At 41.6% G+C, this 20,299-nt stretch overlaps 1 protein-coding gene and 1 long non-coding RNA gene across 5 annotated transcripts; one reads left to right on the forward strand and one right to left on the reverse strand.

The window, feature by feature from the left end:
• Positions 1-405: 405 nt before the first annotated feature.
• opn8b (opsin 8, group member b) lies at positions 406-9,088 on the reverse strand. 4 transcript variants are annotated; one of them, XM_056581117.1, is made up of 4 exons: positions 8,998-9,088; positions 4,529-4,822; positions 2,272-2,600; positions 406-1,533 (listed from the first exon to the last, which is right to left on the reverse strand). In XM_056581117.1, exons 1-4 carry the CDS (start codon positions 9,065-9,067, stop codon positions 1,090-1,092), a joined length of 1,137 nt encoding a protein of 378 aa, XP_056437092.1. In that variant the 5' UTR covers positions 9,068-9,088; the 3' UTR covers positions 406-1,089. The 4 variants fall into 4 exon arrangements, with proteins under 4 accessions (XP_056437092.1, XP_056437093.1, XP_056437094.1 ...); XM_056581118.1 differs by lacking the exon at positions 8,998-9,088 and adding an exon at positions 5,712-5,910; XM_056581119.1 differs by lacking the exon at positions 8,998-9,088 and adding an exon at positions 5,652-5,910.
• Positions 9,089-13,962: 4,874 nt separating this feature from the next.
• Positions 13,963-19,619, forward strand: LOC130374518 (uncharacterized). Its single transcript, XR_008893615.1, has 6 exons — positions 13,963-14,048; positions 15,021-15,086; positions 15,438-15,476; positions 16,668-16,823; positions 16,930-17,022; positions 17,662-19,619. It is a non-coding gene; the product is annotated as an uncharacterized LOC130374518 (long non-coding RNA).
• Positions 19,620-20,299: the final 680 nt, after the last annotated feature.

Genomic DNA, 20,299 nt, shown 5'->3' on the forward strand with positions numbered 1-20,299 from the left:
TTTATTATTGTTTATTCAATAATCGCCCAAGACTGTTGCCAAGCAACGCAAACACTTTCCTGCACAATTGCTTGCTCCTTAGTGTCTAATCAATTTACTTGGTCGAAACTGTTGCAGGGCGAAGTTCATTCGTAGTAAACATGCAACATGTGGACGGATATTAAGATGACAATTTTTTTCATCTATCTCTTGTTTCTATGTTGGAGCAATTAAAAGCACTTTTCTTATTTTATTCATTTATTTGTACTCTAAATTATTCTTTCACATGTTCAACATCACTGGTGTGACGTTAAAAAACATACTATCACTAGCCTACCCAGTAGACTGTACCAACTGGTAGGCTGCTCTATCCATCGTGCATCTTTTGATGTGACTAGGGTGCATGTATTGTAATGGCTATCACTCCTACTAAAATAATATATTGGTAGATTTTTTTTATATATATATATATATATATACATACATACATACATACATATATACATATATACATACATACATACATACACACACATACTTGGATGGGTGTCTTTTTAGCTTGACTTAAACCATTAGGAAAAGCCTATGTTACAGTTAAACATGTAGTATAGTATCAAAATAAAAAATATATCATAGGTCAAACTGGTCTGTAACGTTGTATGAATATGTTGGTTTTGTTTGTTGGTTTTGCCAATCTTAAGTTGACAGCATTTGTATCACGCTGTCGTGTTTCTATCTATGCATACATCTCTCTTTTTCTGACAATGAAAATAGTCTGTGGACTTGGTTTAAAAAATTACCTTGCAAGGTCAATTTTGACCTTTGTGCTACAAATACAATGGGCCAGAGCGATGTCATTTGGCTAGCTTATTTTGCTGTTTCTCTTTCTAATTATCCTAAAATAGTACCACAGTGGAGCTTTTTCCACACACAGTATCTTTTATCTAACCTCAAGATTCACAGCTTACAGTTGAACACATTTTAAACCAAGATTTGGGATCTCAGTCGACTGACTTCACAGTCTAATGCAACCGCAACATACACAGCAGCTCAATGCAAACTTAACCTCATTCATGAAACATGTATCCTTGTCGATCGGCGCATGAGTATTCATGTGCCGATCGTAGTAGGTTCCGCAATCTCACAAGAAGTCAAATGTGTAGCAGTTGATCTTTGAAAAATGGAAGATAAACCGGGGGCATTGTTGGCATCTCCCGGGCAGTAGCTCCTATCCAAGAGCTGGTTGTTGCCGATGTCCATGGCCTGGTTGTGGGGTTGGCTCACCATAGAGTCCCCGCTTTGGTTGACCACCGCCTGGGACGGGCTGCTGCCGATGCAACACAGTGTGCACAGGTGCCTGACCTCGCGCTTGAACCTCTTGCTGAAGGTGTAGTAGATGAGCGGGTTGTAGACGGTGGAGCTCTTGGCGAAGAGGCATGGCAGCAGGGCGACCTCCGGAGGCAGGGGGTCGCCGCTGCGCAGGACGTACCACAGGCTCACCATGCCGTATGGCGTCCAGCTGACGATGAAGCCCACGCTGATCAAGATGGCGATCTGCGCAAGCGGGAGGAGTAGGGTATAAAGGCTTAGTTATGGTTCCACATCGACGCAACGCAATGACCATGCAGACGCTTCGACGCAGTCGTGACCCTGTTTTGGTTCTGCTTCGGGTTTTAGTGAGTGGACCAATCACAGCCCTGGCTGCTGCGTCGCCTCGCCCAAGGTTACACGCACGTCAGGCCCTTGCAGTGGACGCAAGGAGGGTCCACAAGGACGTAATGGGTCTGTAAACCCCCCTTGCGTTGCATCGACGTGGAACCATAACTAAGCCTTAAGAGTGTATTGCTTTTGTGATGTTCGTAAGCGACAAATAACAAGGGATGTTGAGGTGCAGCTGAGCTACAGCTGGGATCAGGGAGGATGTATAGGGGGCTTTTGGATTTGATTTGCCCTGGGAGAATAGACAATGAACAACCAATAAGGCAAGTTTCTTTGGTGCCAGCAAAGCATAAGCCTGGATTTACTGGCACCAATAACTAATTGATATTGTGTGGGCGAAACCAAAGGTCCTGCAGGTGCTATGACAGACACTGCGTTTCTCTCTAAAATGCACTTCCTAAAACATCACTGATAGCAACAATATCAATCCCATGCCTTCTAGCCCAAATCGCACAGCTACACATGCGGTCAGAGTCATTACAGACCTCAACGTTTCAATATCATGAACGCCAACCCTTATTCCCGTTCACCACCAATCAGCCAAAAAAATCCAAACACAAAAAACAGACTCACGATGAGCAGCCGGCGGTTCATCTTGACAATGTTTGGTATCTGAAGACCCCCCTTGATGCAGTTCCTGTAGGTGCAGTAGAGCTTGAGACTGATGCCGAAGTAGCAGGTGACTATGATGAGCGAGGGGAAGGCCAGGTTGAAGCACATCATGGTGATGATGAAGTAGAAGCCATCGACCTTCATCCACCTCCAGGCCAAGGAGCAGGACAGGCCGAAGGGTTCGGGGCCGTACCTTCCCAAACCGATGATGGGGAGCATGGCCCAGGTGAATGCGTACAGCCAGATCCACGCACACAGTATCTTCACTGTGCGTCGGCTGATCTGCTCCCCTATAGAAACGACACAAAGCATTCACCGGTTCACACCAGGCACATACAATGATTTTACGGTTTGATTGAATCGTGCATATATACGACTGCACTTCAAGTTGTGCATTTATGTCCGAAACCACCCGTGGTTCGGATCGATCAGCATGAAGAACTGGTTGAACAACGTGATACCCGATAGATGGGTCACCCAATCACCTGCCAGGTATTTTTGGAAAGTGCCTTCCATGAATGAATTCCTTGATGGTTCTGTGTAACAAAGCCATGTGGCACATCAGGTTAGGATAGTCATGTGGCTAGCCAAAAGGTTCTTGGTTCAAATTCCAATGTCCACAATCTAGATGTCTCTCAGACAGAGAGTGACATGAGAGACAATCTAGATGTTGGCCAAGACTAACAATTACCTGCTCATTAATGAGTGGGTCGGCTTAGCTCAGGAGGTAGAGCAGTTGTCTTGTCTAACCGAGTGTTGATGTGTCCCTGAGCAAGACACCTAACCCTAACTGCTCGACGAGCTGGTTGTCGCCTTGCATGGTTGACTCTGCTGTCGGTGTATCAATGTGTGTATTAACCGATGTAAGTCGCTTTGGATAAAAGCGTCTGCTAAATGCCCTGAGGACATAACAATATCATAATATGAGACTCAGAATGTTGAACCCCTCTATCTCTTTGAGGATGTTCTATAAGATGTGTTGTTACTACCTAACGCTTGCTCAATTCTTACGAAAGAATGCTGTGCATACAATACAAACAACCCTGGTTGTTTACTCTAACTTGTTACTATGTGATGTCAACAGCAAAGCAAGACTCTCTCTCTCTCTCTCTCTCTCTCTCTCTCTCTCTCTCTCTCTCTCTCTCTCTCTCTCTCTCTCTCTCTCTCTCTCTCTCTCTCTCTCTCTCTCTCTCTCTCTCTCTCTCTCTCTCTCTCTCAATGACATCCTTGGGGTCAGGAGGTTAGGAGACGGACCGCTGAGAGTGAATGAAAGGAGGATTTCATAAGCCGTGAAGGGATGAAAGGTTGTAAGGGACATCATTTACACAGCAGCAGCAGCAGCCACAGATCCCCCAAGCTGGGGTCAAAACAACAGCACTCTTTGCATCTTATCGTGCAATTGCCAAGAAACGAAAAACCTGTTGACGGATCACCTGGAGACGGATCAGGAATCTCAGTGGTCAAAAGACACGTTGAAAGAAAAGGGCAAAATAATAATTCCCTAGCAAAAGGAGCAACCGTTAATTAGTGGCAAAGGATGCGAGGCGCCTCCTCAAGACAGGTTGTGTGAGGCAACCACAAAAAAATGCTTTGATTATAAAACCCGCACACAACCAACACACATCCTGCTGTCCCTTCATGACGATTGCTAATCAGATGACTTCCACTGGGGGGGGGGGGGCTTTTCCTCCACCAGAATGAATAAATCCCAGGTCGAAATGAAATTAATTATGGGATATATATAGGATAGGATTTTCTCAGGCTGCAGTAGATGTAATCAACATCATCAAGAAGAGCTTTGAAAGCATTCGGCATGCCCTGTGAATGGCTTTCGGAGAAAACAGGATTTTGATGCCCTGCTTCATCAAAGAGGGACTCTTGTGGCTTGTGGTTACACAATCGAAATTGAAGCGGCCTTTTCATGTTACAACGATTTGATGATAAACCTTTCTTTCATTACACGTCACATCACACGCCTTGATGCTTTATCGGCCCAAATTACGTGTCACGGTTTTGTTTTCATTTATTCCAATAGGCAGTGCAGGTCGTCACAGCATTAATCTAAGTAGGTAGGTAGAGCGCATACCATGTTAGGCTCAGTCCTGATTGCAGCGACCCGGCTTCGATTCCTGCACGTTGTCCTTTGCTGCATGTCCACCCATACCTTCCACTATCTCACTCAATAATAAAAGCAGAAAAATTAGGTAAGTCTACTCACTGGGTGACAGTTTATTGACGGAGATTGCGAAGCGCACGACGGCCATCACGGTGAGGTTCATGATGCTGGCCGTCCCGAAGAAGAAGCCCACCAGGCCGTAGTAGACGCAGGTGCCGTCGCCCCCCAGCCAGCGGTGGTTCCACGCCGACAAGGCGGCCAGCGGGTACATCGAGATGGCCGCCCCCAGGTCCGTCACGGCCAGGTTGATGCTCAGCATCTCGGGGGGCTTCATATTGGAGTACCGCCTGTAAGCCACGACGAGGACCAGGACGTTGCCGACAATGGAGAGTCCAGCTATGGGGAGAGAGAGAGGAGAGAGGAAGGAGGAAGACAAGGATGGAGGGAGAGAGAGAAATAAACCATGATTTGCATCTTTCGGGTTAACAGGTGGCTTTGTATTACTTTGGCCCGTTTTGCGTTCAGTGTTTTGCAATTTTCGAAAACACAACCATATGGACTGTGTTATAAGTAGCATAAATATAACGCGCCGACGCCACTCGACACGTGCGGGCTAAGATGTTGATGTATCGCGTGCTGTTGTGTGAACGAAAGTACTGATGTAAGGCGCTGTGACGCAAATTTGCTAACACAACCTCAAATTAATGTTTAGGACGCTGATCTAATGCTGGCCACACTATTATACAAGCATGAGTCAGTGGAACGCAAACACATTCATCTCCATACTATTTGAAACACACACAAAGAGCGTGTGTGTGTGTGTGTGTGTGTGTGTGTGTGTGTGTGTGTGTGTGTGTGTGTGTGTGTGTGTGTGTGTGTGTGTGTGTGTGTGTGTGTGTGTGTGTGTGTGTGTGTGTGTGTGTGTGTGTGTATTTGCTGGCCCTTTCCGATAACAATCACCGCCAACTGAAAAGGGGGCTACTTCATCACGCCCGTCATGTGTGTGTATATTCACAGAATAAGAAGGAGCGAGAGTGTCTTGTTGAATGTTGAAGAGTTAACACTGAGGCCATCAAACACCGCACTTACAGTCTAATCACGCACAGCCATCTTGGCTTCATGAGAAATCCATTTCCTTTTTTTATACATTGAATATGTTTATGCAAATGCTTATCTATTTGGTCTCCAGATCATCACACATTCATATCTCAAAGTTCTCACCTACATCAGTGGTGAGGAGCTGATCAGAGGCTTTTGGAAAAGGGCAGGCACTTTCAAAAAATACCTGGCAGGTTGCGATGGCCATTATGTTCTCCTCTTCAATTTCCATTCAGGTTGGAGCGTTTGTTTTCCTGGCCTGGAGTGGCCTGTGTGTGGATATACTATTCTCTGAATATCCTGGGTGGCCAGATATAAAACAAATTGGCACAAAAACACAGCTGTTGCCAGGATAGCAAGCAAATAAACTAAATCCACTGAGATTGTAATGGATTCTACCCAACCTAAAAGGATGTTCAACTTCAAAAGAGCTCCACGAGCAGAGCCGTGCTTAAACATTGGATCTTAGAGTTGCATTTGAAATACGGAGACAGCTTAGAGCCCAGAAGGGTTTGACCTGGTTTATAATTTGCCACCAATAAATGTATTGCAAATGTATACATAAGCTGATCCCCTTAAAGTGTAGGCTTGCCATTGTCAAAATAGAATTCTTAAAATATAATGTTGCGGTCGCCTGCCTGCTTGGGCTGGTGCTCGTTCGGTGTACACAACCTGGCGACCCGCCTGAGCTTGAGGGAGGAGGAGGGTGGGCGCAGAAAACACTATCGTATTGTGATTGGACCGCAGTAGACATTTTAAACGCTCTGCGTCAATGTCACATTTTGTAACTTTAACGTGTGAACCGGCGGTTGAATTAACAGACTATGGCGGTTTAAGAGCTCATGACATCGAATAGAAAGGGACTGTTGTGTAGCTGCAGACACAAACTGTTCAACCCACAGTCAATTACAGGGTACTGAATCACTCATGACTCTGGCCACTCATGTTCCGACTAATAAAAGTTTAATAAATAAACTTTTAGAACAACTGATACCAAACATCTAACATTGGTTAACCAAGCATATAGCACTGTGGCCCAGGTCGAGTTGGGAGAGCTCCATGCGTTGTAGTCGGTCGGAGGAGATGGAGCCAAGGTATTGGAGCGATGGAGTACACACCATCTGAAGTACACACCACCTGAAGTACACACCACTAGCCGCCGGGTTTGATTGTGGAGCGGTGAAGCAGAGGCAGATGACAGGTGGGGAATCTGACAACTGCTGCCTGGAAGGAGAGGGGTGGTGGTGGGTTGGGTGATAGTGTTGGTGTTGGGGCTCAAGGTGTGGAGAGGGGGGGATGGATCATGGATCGATGTCACGGACAGATGCACAGAAGGTTAGATGGACGATAGATACTGACTGATTAATGGACTGACCAACAGACCAAATTAATGATTGTTTAATCCAATCCGCGTCAAAAACTGGTTCATGAGTTCCCTGAAGGGATTTAAAAGCGAGCAACCTATGAAGATATTTTCAATGGCATTGGAGTTTGCAATATGCAAACTAGCGTGTGAGTCCTTATGCAGTAGGCCTACAGCTATATGCGATCTGTGTGTAGGCTATGTGTGAGACCTCAAGCAGTTCAACCAGTGTGTTTGTGTGAATGCGCTTACCAGTGTGTGTGTTCGTTTGTGTGCACGCGTGGGGGGGGGGGGTTGTATGTTACAGAAGACAATCCTAACTTGATTCTAAAATGTTGTCTTTATGTAAACGGTGAAGGTTTTAATGGTAATCAACTGAAATCCCATTAAATTCCGTGTGCTTCACCCGAGGTTCAGGTGTAGGGGACACCAGGACACCTTCCTTTATGGTAGGCCTATAAAGGAATGCTTGACTGTACGGCTAGTCGGCTAGAGGATATAATGACTATACACAGCCTGGATCTCGCAGCCTTGATCTTGCTTGCTCATTTCATGTCCTTGTCTTTCCAATAAAATGTGTTTAGAAAACAATATAAAAGAAACAATGGGCGTCATGACACAGCATGCAGTCTCTCGAATGCCTCTGATAATTCTTTCTTAGTTGTCCGTTAAGAGAAGAAATGAGGAGTCAACTTTGAACTCCGGCACATGCCCAAGAATAAAGAGAGACACCACCAGAAAAAAAGGATGTAAGATGAAGAACTTCCTCAGTAGTGAAATCGAAGTACTGCCCACACATAAACATCAACAAAGTAAACCTTTTTTTTTTTTTCCAGAGCTTCAGACGGTCTGTCGCCGTTTCAAAAAAAAAAAAAAAAAAAAAAGGGACAGAAATGGCTCTTTTTTATTTTTTGGTTAATATGAAAATGGAAGAAAAAAGAAAAAGCCATTGACCAAGCCAACCGCTCCACCATGAGAGCATGTGAGCAGCAGCCATAATTTCACACGCTGGACACCGCCCTCTAAACTGGTTTTTATAATCTTAATTGGGATCAAGGGAACAACAGTGGTCTATTTCATTAGCGCACGAATTGTATCATCCAATAACTATAATAATAACTACATGTCCTTCACATTTTAAGAGTTATATTTCCTTTTCTTTTTTTCATAATTGGTAGAGTGTGAAAACAAGGTGTTTTTTGTTATCTTGTGAGACTGCTCTTGACCAGATCATCAAGTTCATCTTCCCAGATAAGAACACTGGTGAATCCAATCAATGCATCGAACTGTGGGTTCGAACCAAAATAAGAGGACATTTGTTCCTATATCGGTTGCTGCTTGAGGCAAATTGGGCGAGATGCTGTGGTTCTCACAAGATTGGGGGCATTCAGCAGACGCTTTCAGCCAAAGCGACTTCCAAATTCGCTTTGGATAAAGCGACTTTTTGTGTCCGTTGAAATAGAAACCAGCCCATGAAATGCCACGATGAATGTGTTAATATGGAAAAACAATTTACATAATCCTTCCATAATCCAAGTGTAGGATGTCAACTAATCTTCTTCTTGTTAGGCTTGTAGCATATCCATTACATCATGGAACCATTTTTTATTACCATTTTGACGTAAGCCAGCCTCAATATTTATCCGCATGCAACCGAAAAACCAAGCTGATAAGAGTTAAGATTGCACAGACCACTAAAATATAGGCACTACTGGACATATCAGGTCCAGGACGTGAGTGTCAAAAACGTTGAAACTTCTCTGTGGAATGCTTTTCCACAGAGAAGTCACAATGAAGTCATAGTCATAATGAAATCTGACTTTTAATTAGATGCATCTATTTTCACACAGGTAATCCCAAAATAAAGGTAGTCTATTCCATTGCCTAAAGCATCATCACACTGTTTCTAAATGTGGGGGGTGGTGGGGTACCAAAACGATCTCCGGAGTAAGTAAAACCTTGAAATTAGAGTGTGAACCCTCGAAACCCTTAAAAGCTCCTGCCTTACCCATGACAAAAACAGCTATGGCATAGGACTACTCAAATACAGTCCGAACAGCAAAAGATGTCACATCAACAACAAAAAAACGAACAAACACAACAAACTTACCAATAACGAAGAGAAACACCCCAACACCTATATCCAGTACGGGGGACAGCTTAGACGAATACATATCCATTTTAATTGGGATAAAGAAAAAGATCACAGTATGTTGTAATTCATATATTTACAAAGTACATCATGTCATTCCGAGCCGCGGCGAGTCACAGAGCTGTCCAATCCATCTGACTTTAAGTAGACAGTCAACTCAGTGCAAACCAACCCACACCGGCGCACAGACTGTGCGCAGCAGGCTGACACGCAGCCTCATTGTGTGAGTGCTGTGAATGGGCATTGGACGATCTTATTGCAGCGAACAATTGTCTTCCGCCCACTTTCAAATTCTCGCTGATCTCTCGGAATTCCTCCTGTGGTGAAATAATAGGTAGCCTATTCCCAGTTGGCTCGTTAAAAGATAACTAGTATGCTTAATTGTAAGATCCCGAATTGTTACCCCTTTCTTCCATAACTTCACATCTTGTTCCCCAGTAGCTAGGCTACATTGTATAGGTAGGCCTATATACAATGAAGCCTAGAGAAGGTGTACAAATTATTATAGTCTATACTATTTCTGATGACATGTTTCAAGCTAGCCACAGTTATGTATGGTTTCTTCACCGCATAATGGATAGCACCATATAAGGTTTTAAAGATTTTAGAGATAAGTTAAAGACAAATTTGTGGATGTGATTATGTGGCAACAGCTCTTGTGTTGTTAAATAACATTTTAAACAAATTGTGAATGGGAACGCTTCTTTTCTTTGATTCTTTATTTAGTTTGGGCACTTTGCCATTTCGTTTAAGCCAAGACAGAGCAAAAGGTATACCTGTGTAAATTAGAACATGTAGACGTGGCTTACTTACCGTTCCGCCCACTCCCAATATAACTGTTTGTTAACCTGTGTTCGATAAGTCATACTTAGCAGGAGACGACCATACCACAAAGGATTTACTTAGTTTGACATCACAACCCAGATATTGGATTATGTCAAACTCCGACTTTATTTCTGACGGTATAAAAATGGATAATTATTTTTAATCCTAATTCTTACTTAAAATGTGTTTATGTTCCAGTGCACTTGGTCGAAAGAGTCCAAAATGTGTAACCTTTGTATACCCTTTGGGTATACAAAGGGTTTTTGTATACCCTTTGGGTATACAAAGGGTTTTTGTATACAACAAACCTTTTGGACAACAAACCTAGCAAGCTTCTTGGTCAAACGACTTTCATTTTAAAGACAAGCAATCATCCCCTCAGATAAGAATATGCAATATGTATATAAGAGATATACAATGACGATTTTGACATGCAAGTCAAAGCTATTGCAACTCGCGTCAATTACTTGAACGTTGTTTGTAGTGTTGCATAACACTCATAGTGGATCCAATTCTATATTATGCAGTACAACAATAATAACTGCATACACTGGGAGTGGGTTGTATGTAGCTTTGCAGACCTTTTCTGTTGACGGTTACACTCTGCCTGTAGTTGCGTATACAGGTGGTTAACTCTGCATGTATAGGCTATTTGTAAAACCAATACAGAATCTGTTGTGGCAACCCGGCCCAGGCCACTTAAGGAGTTTTCAGAGCACCTGAGGAACAGGTGGAGAAGCAGGGCTTAAATAGCCCGCTTCTCCACTCATTCGGGGCTCGCCCAGCCCTGGAGCTCCTGCACGGAGAGACCGGTCCTCGTGGGTGAAGGGATTCCACCCACGAAGGAGGGGACCGTTGATTCCTCCCAGGTTTTACAATATTTGTGTTTTGAGAGACTGTTATGTTCTGGATTAAACATGCCTTTTTGGTTTTTCCCGCGAAATGGTGTCCTGTTTGGGAGGAGGTGGTTCGCTCACCGTGCCAGGTTGCCACATATGGTGGAGAATGCAGGCAACTCGACCGAGCTACGGGCCGTTTTTGGAGAGAACGCCAACCTCAAGCACCCCCAGACCAGACCATGACGTAGCCGGAGACGCCGCCGCCGGAGACGAGGCCACCGGAGACGAGGCTGCCGGAGACGAGGCTGCGGGAGACGACCCGCGAAACGAGCCACGCCGGCAGCGGAAGCAGGCATGCTGCTGCGCAGGACGCGCCCCTCCGAAAGGCCACCCGAGGCTTCGGCAAAGGTGGAGGAGTGTGGCAACCCGCCCAGGCCAATTAAGGAGATCAGAGCACCTGAGGAACAGTGGAGAAGCAGGCTTAAATAGCCCGCTTCTCCACTCATTCGGGCTCGCCCAGACCCTGGAGCTCCTGCACGTAGAGACCGGTCTCGTGGGTGGCGGGTATTCCACCACGAAGGTGGGGACCGTTGATTCCTCCAAGGTTTTACGTTATTTGTGTTTGAGAGACTTTGTTATGTTCTGGATTAAACAGCCTTTTGGCTTTTCCCCCGAAATGGTGTCCTGTTTGGGAAATTTAAGAGCCCATCATAACTAAATATTTGCATATATGATGATCACATCCATCCAATGACGTTTGAACACATCTCATACAATGCGTGTTCATACACCAAGCAAAGGTTGGGACTGCAGTGGTTTATAAATGGTCATAAATAAATAGCCTACACATGGAAGGGCAAAGAGTGCCTGCACCGCCTTATGCACAACATCTCCATAGGACATGCAGAGGGAAACGGTCAACAAACAACTAGATGTCCCCCAGTTTGTTTATTCCAAACAAACAACTGGATGTACTCCCAGTTTGTTTATTCACACAAACTAATGAACACAAACGATCAGACATCTGTCTCTTCTTCCCCTCTCATTTCCCTCCCCCATTGTCCTCCTCTCCCTACCTCCCCCCTCCGTCTCCTAATCCTCCAGTTATCTCCTTATCCTCCTCATCATTGAACAATATATGCTGCTATGTTTATTTTCAATTATCCATGCACAATTCTCTCTGTAATTAAATTACAGAATAAAACCCCATGTATTTACTTCCTGCTGTTCCCTGGTAATGATGGCTGAAAAACTATTCAGAAACAAACTCTGAAGGAACAAAACTTAAATATTCTTTTGGAAATAGGCCTACTCCTCAAAAATGGAAAATAATTAGTATGATATTCTATATGAAATGAAAAACTGCATTTTTTGTTATTTTACATGTGGAATATTTTGATGCGAACGGTTAAATCCCTCCATGTAACCTTTAGTGATCCAACAAGCCTGGAATCTTTGACTCCCAACCACATCCTCATGAAGTCCAGCATAATATCGTCTCCTACTGGTCAGTTTGTCTCAGCTTCCCACCTGTCTAAAGGTGCTGCCTTCTGTGGATGGAGTAGCTATTGCAGCCTTCAGTAAGGTCTTGCTTCCTAGTGGCTATGTGAGGGTAATACAGCTTGTGTTTCGATTCTGCTTCCTAGAGGCTATGTGGGGGCAACGAGAGAGGGAGTTTTGAAGTCCATGATGAGACAGAGCGGGACTCGGGGAGTAATGTCTCACTGCAGCCTGTAGGACATGGACATCCAACATCCAAGTGCTGTCCCGTGACGACAAGATGGCAGACGCGGTGAGACTCCTTAGCTGTGTCCCTATTCCTCTACGCATAGTCAAATCTCCTATCCTTTACTTAACCTTTGCTGAAAACTTCATCGGGTCAAGGAGAGATGAAAATGTGCTTCCTTTCTAACATAGGAAAAGACAGCGCTGTTTAAAATGAATTCGACTCCACTTTTCCTAACCGCCGTCATTGCGCGACGGGGAGTATTGCTGACCTCTAGCGTTTCTATGGTGGAACTACAGTTTTCCGAAGTTGGTCTACAAAAGGGGTTCTCAAAGTTTTGACAGTTGAGGGTCAATTTAGGAACCCAAAATTTGACCAAGTGCCGCCAGAGGAAAAAGATTTAGGCGGGTAACGCCGTCAGCATCCCAGTGGTGAAAAAAAACATTGCACCTTGGACCTCTGGGAGGGAGGTCAAGTGAGGTCTAAATCACAAACTGAGGTTCATCCTTTCAAAGTAATGTACAGTCGGATTAAAACTAACAAATAACAGGATTGAATTGAAAGCTCGAGAGAATCGACTTTTCTCTTTATATTTATTAATTTTTGTTTAAATTAATATTGATGTAATAAAAAAAAAACGTACAGAAGAACTATACCCTTCAGATTCTCCAACAAAGTGGAGCACCACCACTTCCTGAGATGTGTTATGTCAAGCTGTGGAAGATAACAGTCAGAATTAACTTCCAAAGACTGCAATGAGATTAGACTGTTTGTACGCGACTATCATAATTTTGCATTAACTTTAGCCATTTCATTTTCGTATATTTTCCTTTATATATATTTGTATGTATCTAGTATACTATTTGAAATTTGAAATAAGTTGCATGTAATTATAACTATTATTTAAAGTGTCTGCTATCGTGGATAAATACGTTAGCTTAAGGCAGTGGCGTCCCTGTGTTATTCGGGGATAAAGCCTCGGATGTTATTTAATTAGCCCCGAATATGATCTTTGGGAAAGAAAAAAATAAATTATATATATATATATTCATAAACATTTATAAGTAGCCTAGTCTAGATAGACATAGTCCTTCTGGCAAGAGAATAAACGACAACCTGTTAGGGAAAGTGAAGGAAGCCAATACCAGGATAAAACCACATCAACTACATGCTTTTCATCTGTTTCCTTAACCTACCACTTAAAAGCATTACATTCTGCCAATGTTTTGGATGTATGGTTACTTGACCCAGGTTATGGAAACCTTTGATTGGGTATGGATTCATTTCAGTGAAGTTTTAATGTAAGTTTGTAATCCATGTATGGTGACTTGACCAAGTTATGGATGCCTTGGATATAAATGTTACTGTAAACAAACAAACTGTATACAAAACGTTTGATTTATGTTTCTCATCAAAACATGTATAAATCATGTAGAACTCTTACAGCTTTGAGGGATGTTAAATCTATAAGTTTCAGTCATTTAAGAAGTAAGAAATAAATTGTGTTTTGTCTGGAACACCGCCCACTATGAACGCGTCATCACCCACGTGGTGAAGAAGAACGTTGCCATTTTGCACTTCTGTTGAATGCGCGTGGACCTGAGGAGTTATCGTTCAAGGTAATTCAATCTTACCAAATATGTCACTGTTAGAGTCAGTTGCTCTAAATACTTGTTTTAATTTGCTCGTAAGGTTGAAATAAATACATTGTAGATAATGTTTATATTTTTTATGCTGCTATGCCTGGTAAAATGTATAAATGTGTGAGTATATTAATTGGGCCAGTGAGAATTTTGATGGTCCTGTCTAGCCGAGGGCTCTAGGCGTCACGTACACGCGGCAATGGCAGCTAGCATTTAGCATTAGGCTAATATTAGCATCGCTGGGTAGCAAAGGTATTCATAGTTTAAGCGGTTTGGTCTTTACACGCTATACCTAGCCTTCCCCAGTCATTGTAACAGACCGGGTATTATGTAATGTTGTGTTATGTGTGTTCCTCTGTTAAAATAGTTTGTTTATGTCCATTTCACGGGGTTGAGTTGTTGGGGTTCCAGAAGGTTGGTCGATATGTCATAGGCTGTAGGGTCGTGATTGGCTGAGAACCAGGAAACGTTATCATTGTTCTGGGGAGAGAGCTAGGCTAAAGTGCGATGCTAATATTGGCCTAATGCTAAACGCTAGCTGCTATTGCCGCGTTTACGTGAAGCCTACGGAGCCCTCGGCCATAGACAGACCGTCGCCATTCTCACTGGCCCAACAGTTTATTCGATGTAGTTGCTTTTGCGTTGGCTACTGCCCACAGTAGCCTGTGAATTAATTGGAAAATAAATCGCCAGAAAACCCCAGTTCGGGCTCGTGGCATTTTTACAGAGGGACGCTACAATATGTTATGTTTTCATTTCATTTTGTTGTGTTAAGAATGTATTATTTTTTAGGTCTTGATGTCTAATTACCTTAATAGAGCCTTATTAAAATGAGAAATTGGGGAGATTTTTATTTAACTGTTTTATGGAAATGTTTATTTAAGGGTAAACTTGTTCTGTAGAAACTATGTTTGAATAATAAAATATTTGTTTTGTTTTTTTCTGTAGGTATAGGTAATTAGTGTTGAGACGGGCTTCTGCTTCAAGCATTGTTCCTAAGGCTCTGTAGAAATGGTGAGTATTTAAATGCTTTATTTGATTCACTTGACTTATTTAAACTTGGAATGTTGCTGTCAATTTATGAAAATTAATCTTAATATTTTGGTACTGTGTGATAACATTAGCCTGCAGGAATATACTTTCCTGTGTGATTTATTAGGTCCCCATTCATCAGTTTAAAAGCACCATGAACTCCATTTATTTTAACTAGGTGTAGCTACTAAACTCATTTGAGTTGCATGTAAATGAATTGCATTTAAACTACAATAAAGAGTAACTTTGAAGCATTTTGACCGATTCTGTTAGGAAAGCTATATGGATGTATTTGGTTGGCTGGCCTCACATTTTCCCTCTTTCTCCTCCCAGTGATGTGGCAGTTTAAGGGGTGTTCCGTTGCAGTAGCTAGTAGGTCTTTATTTCTTAATCATTATAAACTCAAGCATCCACATTTTGGGCGCACCATCCATTATCCATGAACATTTAAGACTTTGAATGCTTTAATTGTACACCAAAGTAGAGTTCATTCAACAAAAGTTAGTCAGACTCAAAAAGAGTTGGCTACTTTCAGCTGTCACTTATGTAGATGCAAAAATCTATCTAATGAAAGGGAATACTTTATTCATATCAACATACATCTGAGGAGAAATGAAATATTCTCTGACATGTTTGTTGGCTGTACTTTTCAAACCAATATTTATGAAATGTTTCTGTCTCGTAAGAGAAGCCGACACACACCTCATAACCTAACTGATTTTAGTCCTGGTATTGTGTTAACAACTACATTAGCATCACCATCATTACTTGATTCTTCAGCTGATTGCCAGGATGAGGAGTTTGTGGAAGAGGAAGTTTCTCTTGCACCCCTATGTTTGGCAGACCAATACAGACCAATGTACCGTATTTTCCGGACTATACGTCGCTACCGAGTATTAGTCGCATCAGTCAAAAAATGCTCCATTACGAGGAAAAAAACATATACGTCGCATCGGTGTATAAGTCGCATTTATTTTTAAACATTTAAACAAGAACGTTTAGTCTGGAGAGACTGAATAAAATTGCAATAGCAATATAGGTGTGTCGGTCCCACTCGTAGTTCTGAGAGTATACCGAATTCAGTGACACCGGGATTCCACCGGACGCGTATGCGCCGCGGTCCTAAACCTGAGCGCACGATCGGGAGGTGGAAGTTGCGCTTTAGATGCCTTCACAAGTCCAGCGGAGGGCTCCAGTTTTCGCCGGCCAAGTCATACGCTGTGATAGTGTGACAGCTATGTTGCACAACATTGCAGCTAAGGCTGGGGTAGCTTTGGTTGAACCGGAGGACATTGAGGACGATGACGACGAGAATATAATTTATTCGGTGGTGCAGTAGGCTTGCAGCGTTCAGTTGTAGGCCTAATGAATGACGGTGCCATCTTGCGGCCGAAGATTATGTACGCACAATTTTGGCATATGAGTCGCTTCAAAATATAAGTCGCAGGGCAAGCCAAACTACAAAAAACCGCGACTTATAGTCCGGAAAATACGGTATATATTTTAAATATAAGATCATTAGAAAATGAAGTAATCAAATGATTATCTCATTTTTATTTTCAGATAAATGCAGAATTTAAGCGCATTACCACCATGCCCCTGCAATCCAGATTTCGGTCACAGCTGGATGTACGATCTGACAAACTTCTAAAGCTGTTCGAAAAACGAGGAGGACAGATAGACAAGCGTCTTGAGAGAACTTTGGCTCCCATGACTCAAGTAAGAATGAATTTTTTGGAAATAAAATACTGAATTTATAGAGAAATTTGATAGAGGTAAAAGGATTCCAAACAAATGTCTTTCTTTTCTAATCCCCATGACCTAGGTCGATGACGTTGATGCAGGGTGGGAATGTGTTCTCAAGTGGCTGTGTGTGTACCTCAACGAAGGCCCAGCAAATCTTGTCAGGGAGTTTGTGGTGAGTGAAGTTATTTTACCGATTTTGATATTTTGTTGAACACCAAAATGCGTAGTTAAAGGGGACCTATTATGCTTTTTCGACTTTTATGACCTATAAACGTTGTTATAATGATTGATATTCATGTTTAATCATACACAAACAACAATGTTGATTTTCGGGAAACTCTTCCTCTCATCTGGGCGCTTTCAGCATGCTCTGTCAAGGCTCGGTTTCATCCTTCTCCGCCCCCTCGCCCCCCTCCTGCCAACCCAACTCCGTTGTGATTGGTTACCTTCCTTGAAGTGCAAATTACGCAACACACTTCCGTTAGGTTTAGTAACATTTATATTGGTTGCTCCACCTTAAGGTCGGGTTAGTTTAATTTTTGCTTCCATTACATGACACACAGGTGAGTGCTTTATCCAAGTTAAAACTTGACTATAAAATTAACCTTGTGTTTTATCGGCACAACATAGGCATTTTAATTTGAAACATGTACAGTCTGCATTTAAATTTAATAGAGAGAAAAGGAGAGGCTCAGACTGGCTTAAATTATTTAAAATGAAAAAATCTTTTAAATAGCACATTCATTATAATTCCATTGTAAATATGATTTTTGTTTTTTCTCACTCCGATCTATTTGTGATTTCACTGCAGGCAGAGAACGAAGCCGCCATCAAAGAATCGATTGAGGACACCACGTGGGAATATTTGTCGTGAAAAATGATGCAACCGGTGGTCCAGAGGACGTGGGGATTGTCCTGGAAGGCCTGCAGATAATTCAAGGACTGGACAACACTGCATTAGCTGCTGCCATATTGTTTGGCCTGATGTATGTATGGAACCTCAACTACCCTCCTGAGCTAAAGTACACGTTTGAAGTGCGCCAAAAAGTTGTGATGGAGCTGGACGGCACCACGCTCTCTAAGAAAGCCCAAGTTCTCAAAAACAGACAATGAGTGAGCTGTTGTCCTTCGATCTTTTTGCTCATTGACTTGATTCTGGACTGTTCACATGACACTTTGCTGTTACATACAGCATGTCTACTGTAGTTTTTTTCTGGAGCTCATGCATTCCCAAAATGTGACTCGGATTTGCTGTTTTCTCTTAAAGTTATAGAGCTGATGAATGACCTGTTGCCATGGACCATGTTTGCTCTGTGAATGCACTTGTCTTTTGACATGCACTCATGCAGCTTTAGTTTTTTCTGTATTCTTTTTGCAGTATTTAGATTCTTGGAAGATTTACATTTGTCGTAGGATTAATGATGTTTGTCTAGGTCTACTGATGGTCTACTCATTGTTTGTTGTGCGGTGATTAATTCAAAACACTGGCAGTACTTTTTTATTTTATTATTTAATTAAAATTGTATGCAAAGTAAAAAAAAACATAATGCAACTTAACATGTTGTTTTGGGATTTCAGTGTTAAAAATGTCTTGTGTTTTCAAAAAGATTGTTAATTTGGCACAATTGTCAGATTGTAGCAGTTGTGGATGTTGACTGTTTTCTCCTGATTGGGTCCTGCTGTACTGCGTACAAATTGCATGTCCAAACTATTGCTATTTGAAGGTGGAGTCAGCGATTAAGGGGAATTATTGTTGTAAAAAAAAAGTGAATATCTCTTTGATCAGCTACCTGTCCGTACTTATGTGCTATAAATCCTTTGTTAGTGCTCAGCCTAGGCTCTGTAAACCAAGGACCTACCCTATCAAATTTACAGAGCCTATAGGCTGTGTATTAACGATGGATTCTGACAGGTAGTGGATCATGAGGAGATATTCACTGATTTGACAAACTTTCCCCTTAACCGCTGACTCCACCTTCAAATGCCAATAGTTTGGACATGCTATTTGACATTCATTCTCCAGAGTCGTTAACCCGGTTACACATGCATTGGCTGTGCTCTTTTATTTTATTTAATTAGAATGTTACTGGTGCAAAGTAAAAAAAAAAAAAAGAACTAATGTGTTGGGATTTCAGTGTTAAAAATGTCTAGTGTTTTCAAAAAGATGGTTGGACATGCAATTTGTAGGCAGGACAAGCATTCTCCAGAGTCAGCTCTGTTACACATGCCTAACACTGGCTGTGTGCTATTTAATTTTATTTTCATTTTAATCGAGCAAAGTAATGGGATTTCAGTGTTAAATGTTGTATTGGGATTTCAAGCTTTGGGATTTCTGTGTTAAATGTAGTATTTGAAAGAAATACAATAGAAAGTTGGTTATTTGTGCCTTATTTAGTCTCATACTTACTTGAGCAGGTTAGGTAGATTTAACATGACAACACTAATTTAAATAGAAAAATCATGTTTCTTAAACAGGTTATAATTGATTATGCTGAGCATGTAAAATATATGCAAAATAAGTCATGTTGGTTTAACATGGGGTAATTAAGTATGTTCAACATAAAAATAATAATTAACAAGTCATTTCTAAATGAATAGTTAGTGAAAATGATTTTAATGTGTGCAATCGATGTACACATTCTATTCATGTATATCCAACACTTTTTTTTTTCAGTCTTGGTAATCATTTTGTTTTAAAACAATGAAATTAAGTAAATGTTAAACGAATGTAAAATAACTAAATATAAATTTGATGTGATCTAAAAATAACAGTAAATTATTGCAATTGTAAAGCCAAGATAATGTTTTTCAACATTTTTTTACATGTTTTGAAAGTTGAATCACGTTATTTTGTGTCGATATACTGTTATATTACATCAAATAAATTATTATACAACCTTTTTCGATTAAAAACCAGCTAAGAAGAGCACATTTCTGTCAATTTAAGCAGTATTATTCGTAATACAACATTTATTTACCATATTTCTAGGTAATTTCATTGTTTTAAAATGTGAATGTTTCTAATTGAACATTAAAAACAACATGAAAATAAGGCAAAATCGTGTTAAAATTACAACTACAAACTATTTTAATTATGGAAAGTAACCGTATTTTTATAAGAAAGAAATTATCTGTTATTTCACAGTATTTTTCTGGCACCCCAGCTGCCAGAAAATTAAGTGTATTATCTATCCTATACCCCGTCAGATCTGTGCGCGCGCGTGTGTGTGTATATGTGTAAGGTCTGCCTCACTTTCACTTCATTTGCAATAACTTGAATGGAACTTTAGACATTTGGGAATAGCATAGCAGTCAGGTAGCTATTTAAAGCTATAATAAACCGTGTGTTTCGTTTATTTAGATAAAGCATTATGAAAAAGTTTGCATGCACAATAAAGCATACACATAAATTTGGCGCGCAGCATTTTCATTTTCACGCTGGGTTAAGC

Source organism: Gadus chalcogrammus, chromosome 21 (assembly GCF_026213295.1).
Source record: "Gadus chalcogrammus isolate NIFS_2021 chromosome 21, NIFS_Gcha_1.0, whole genome shotgun sequence".
NCBI classification, from domain to species: domain Eukaryota; kingdom Metazoa; phylum Chordata; class Actinopteri; order Gadiformes; family Gadidae; genus Gadus; species Gadus chalcogrammus.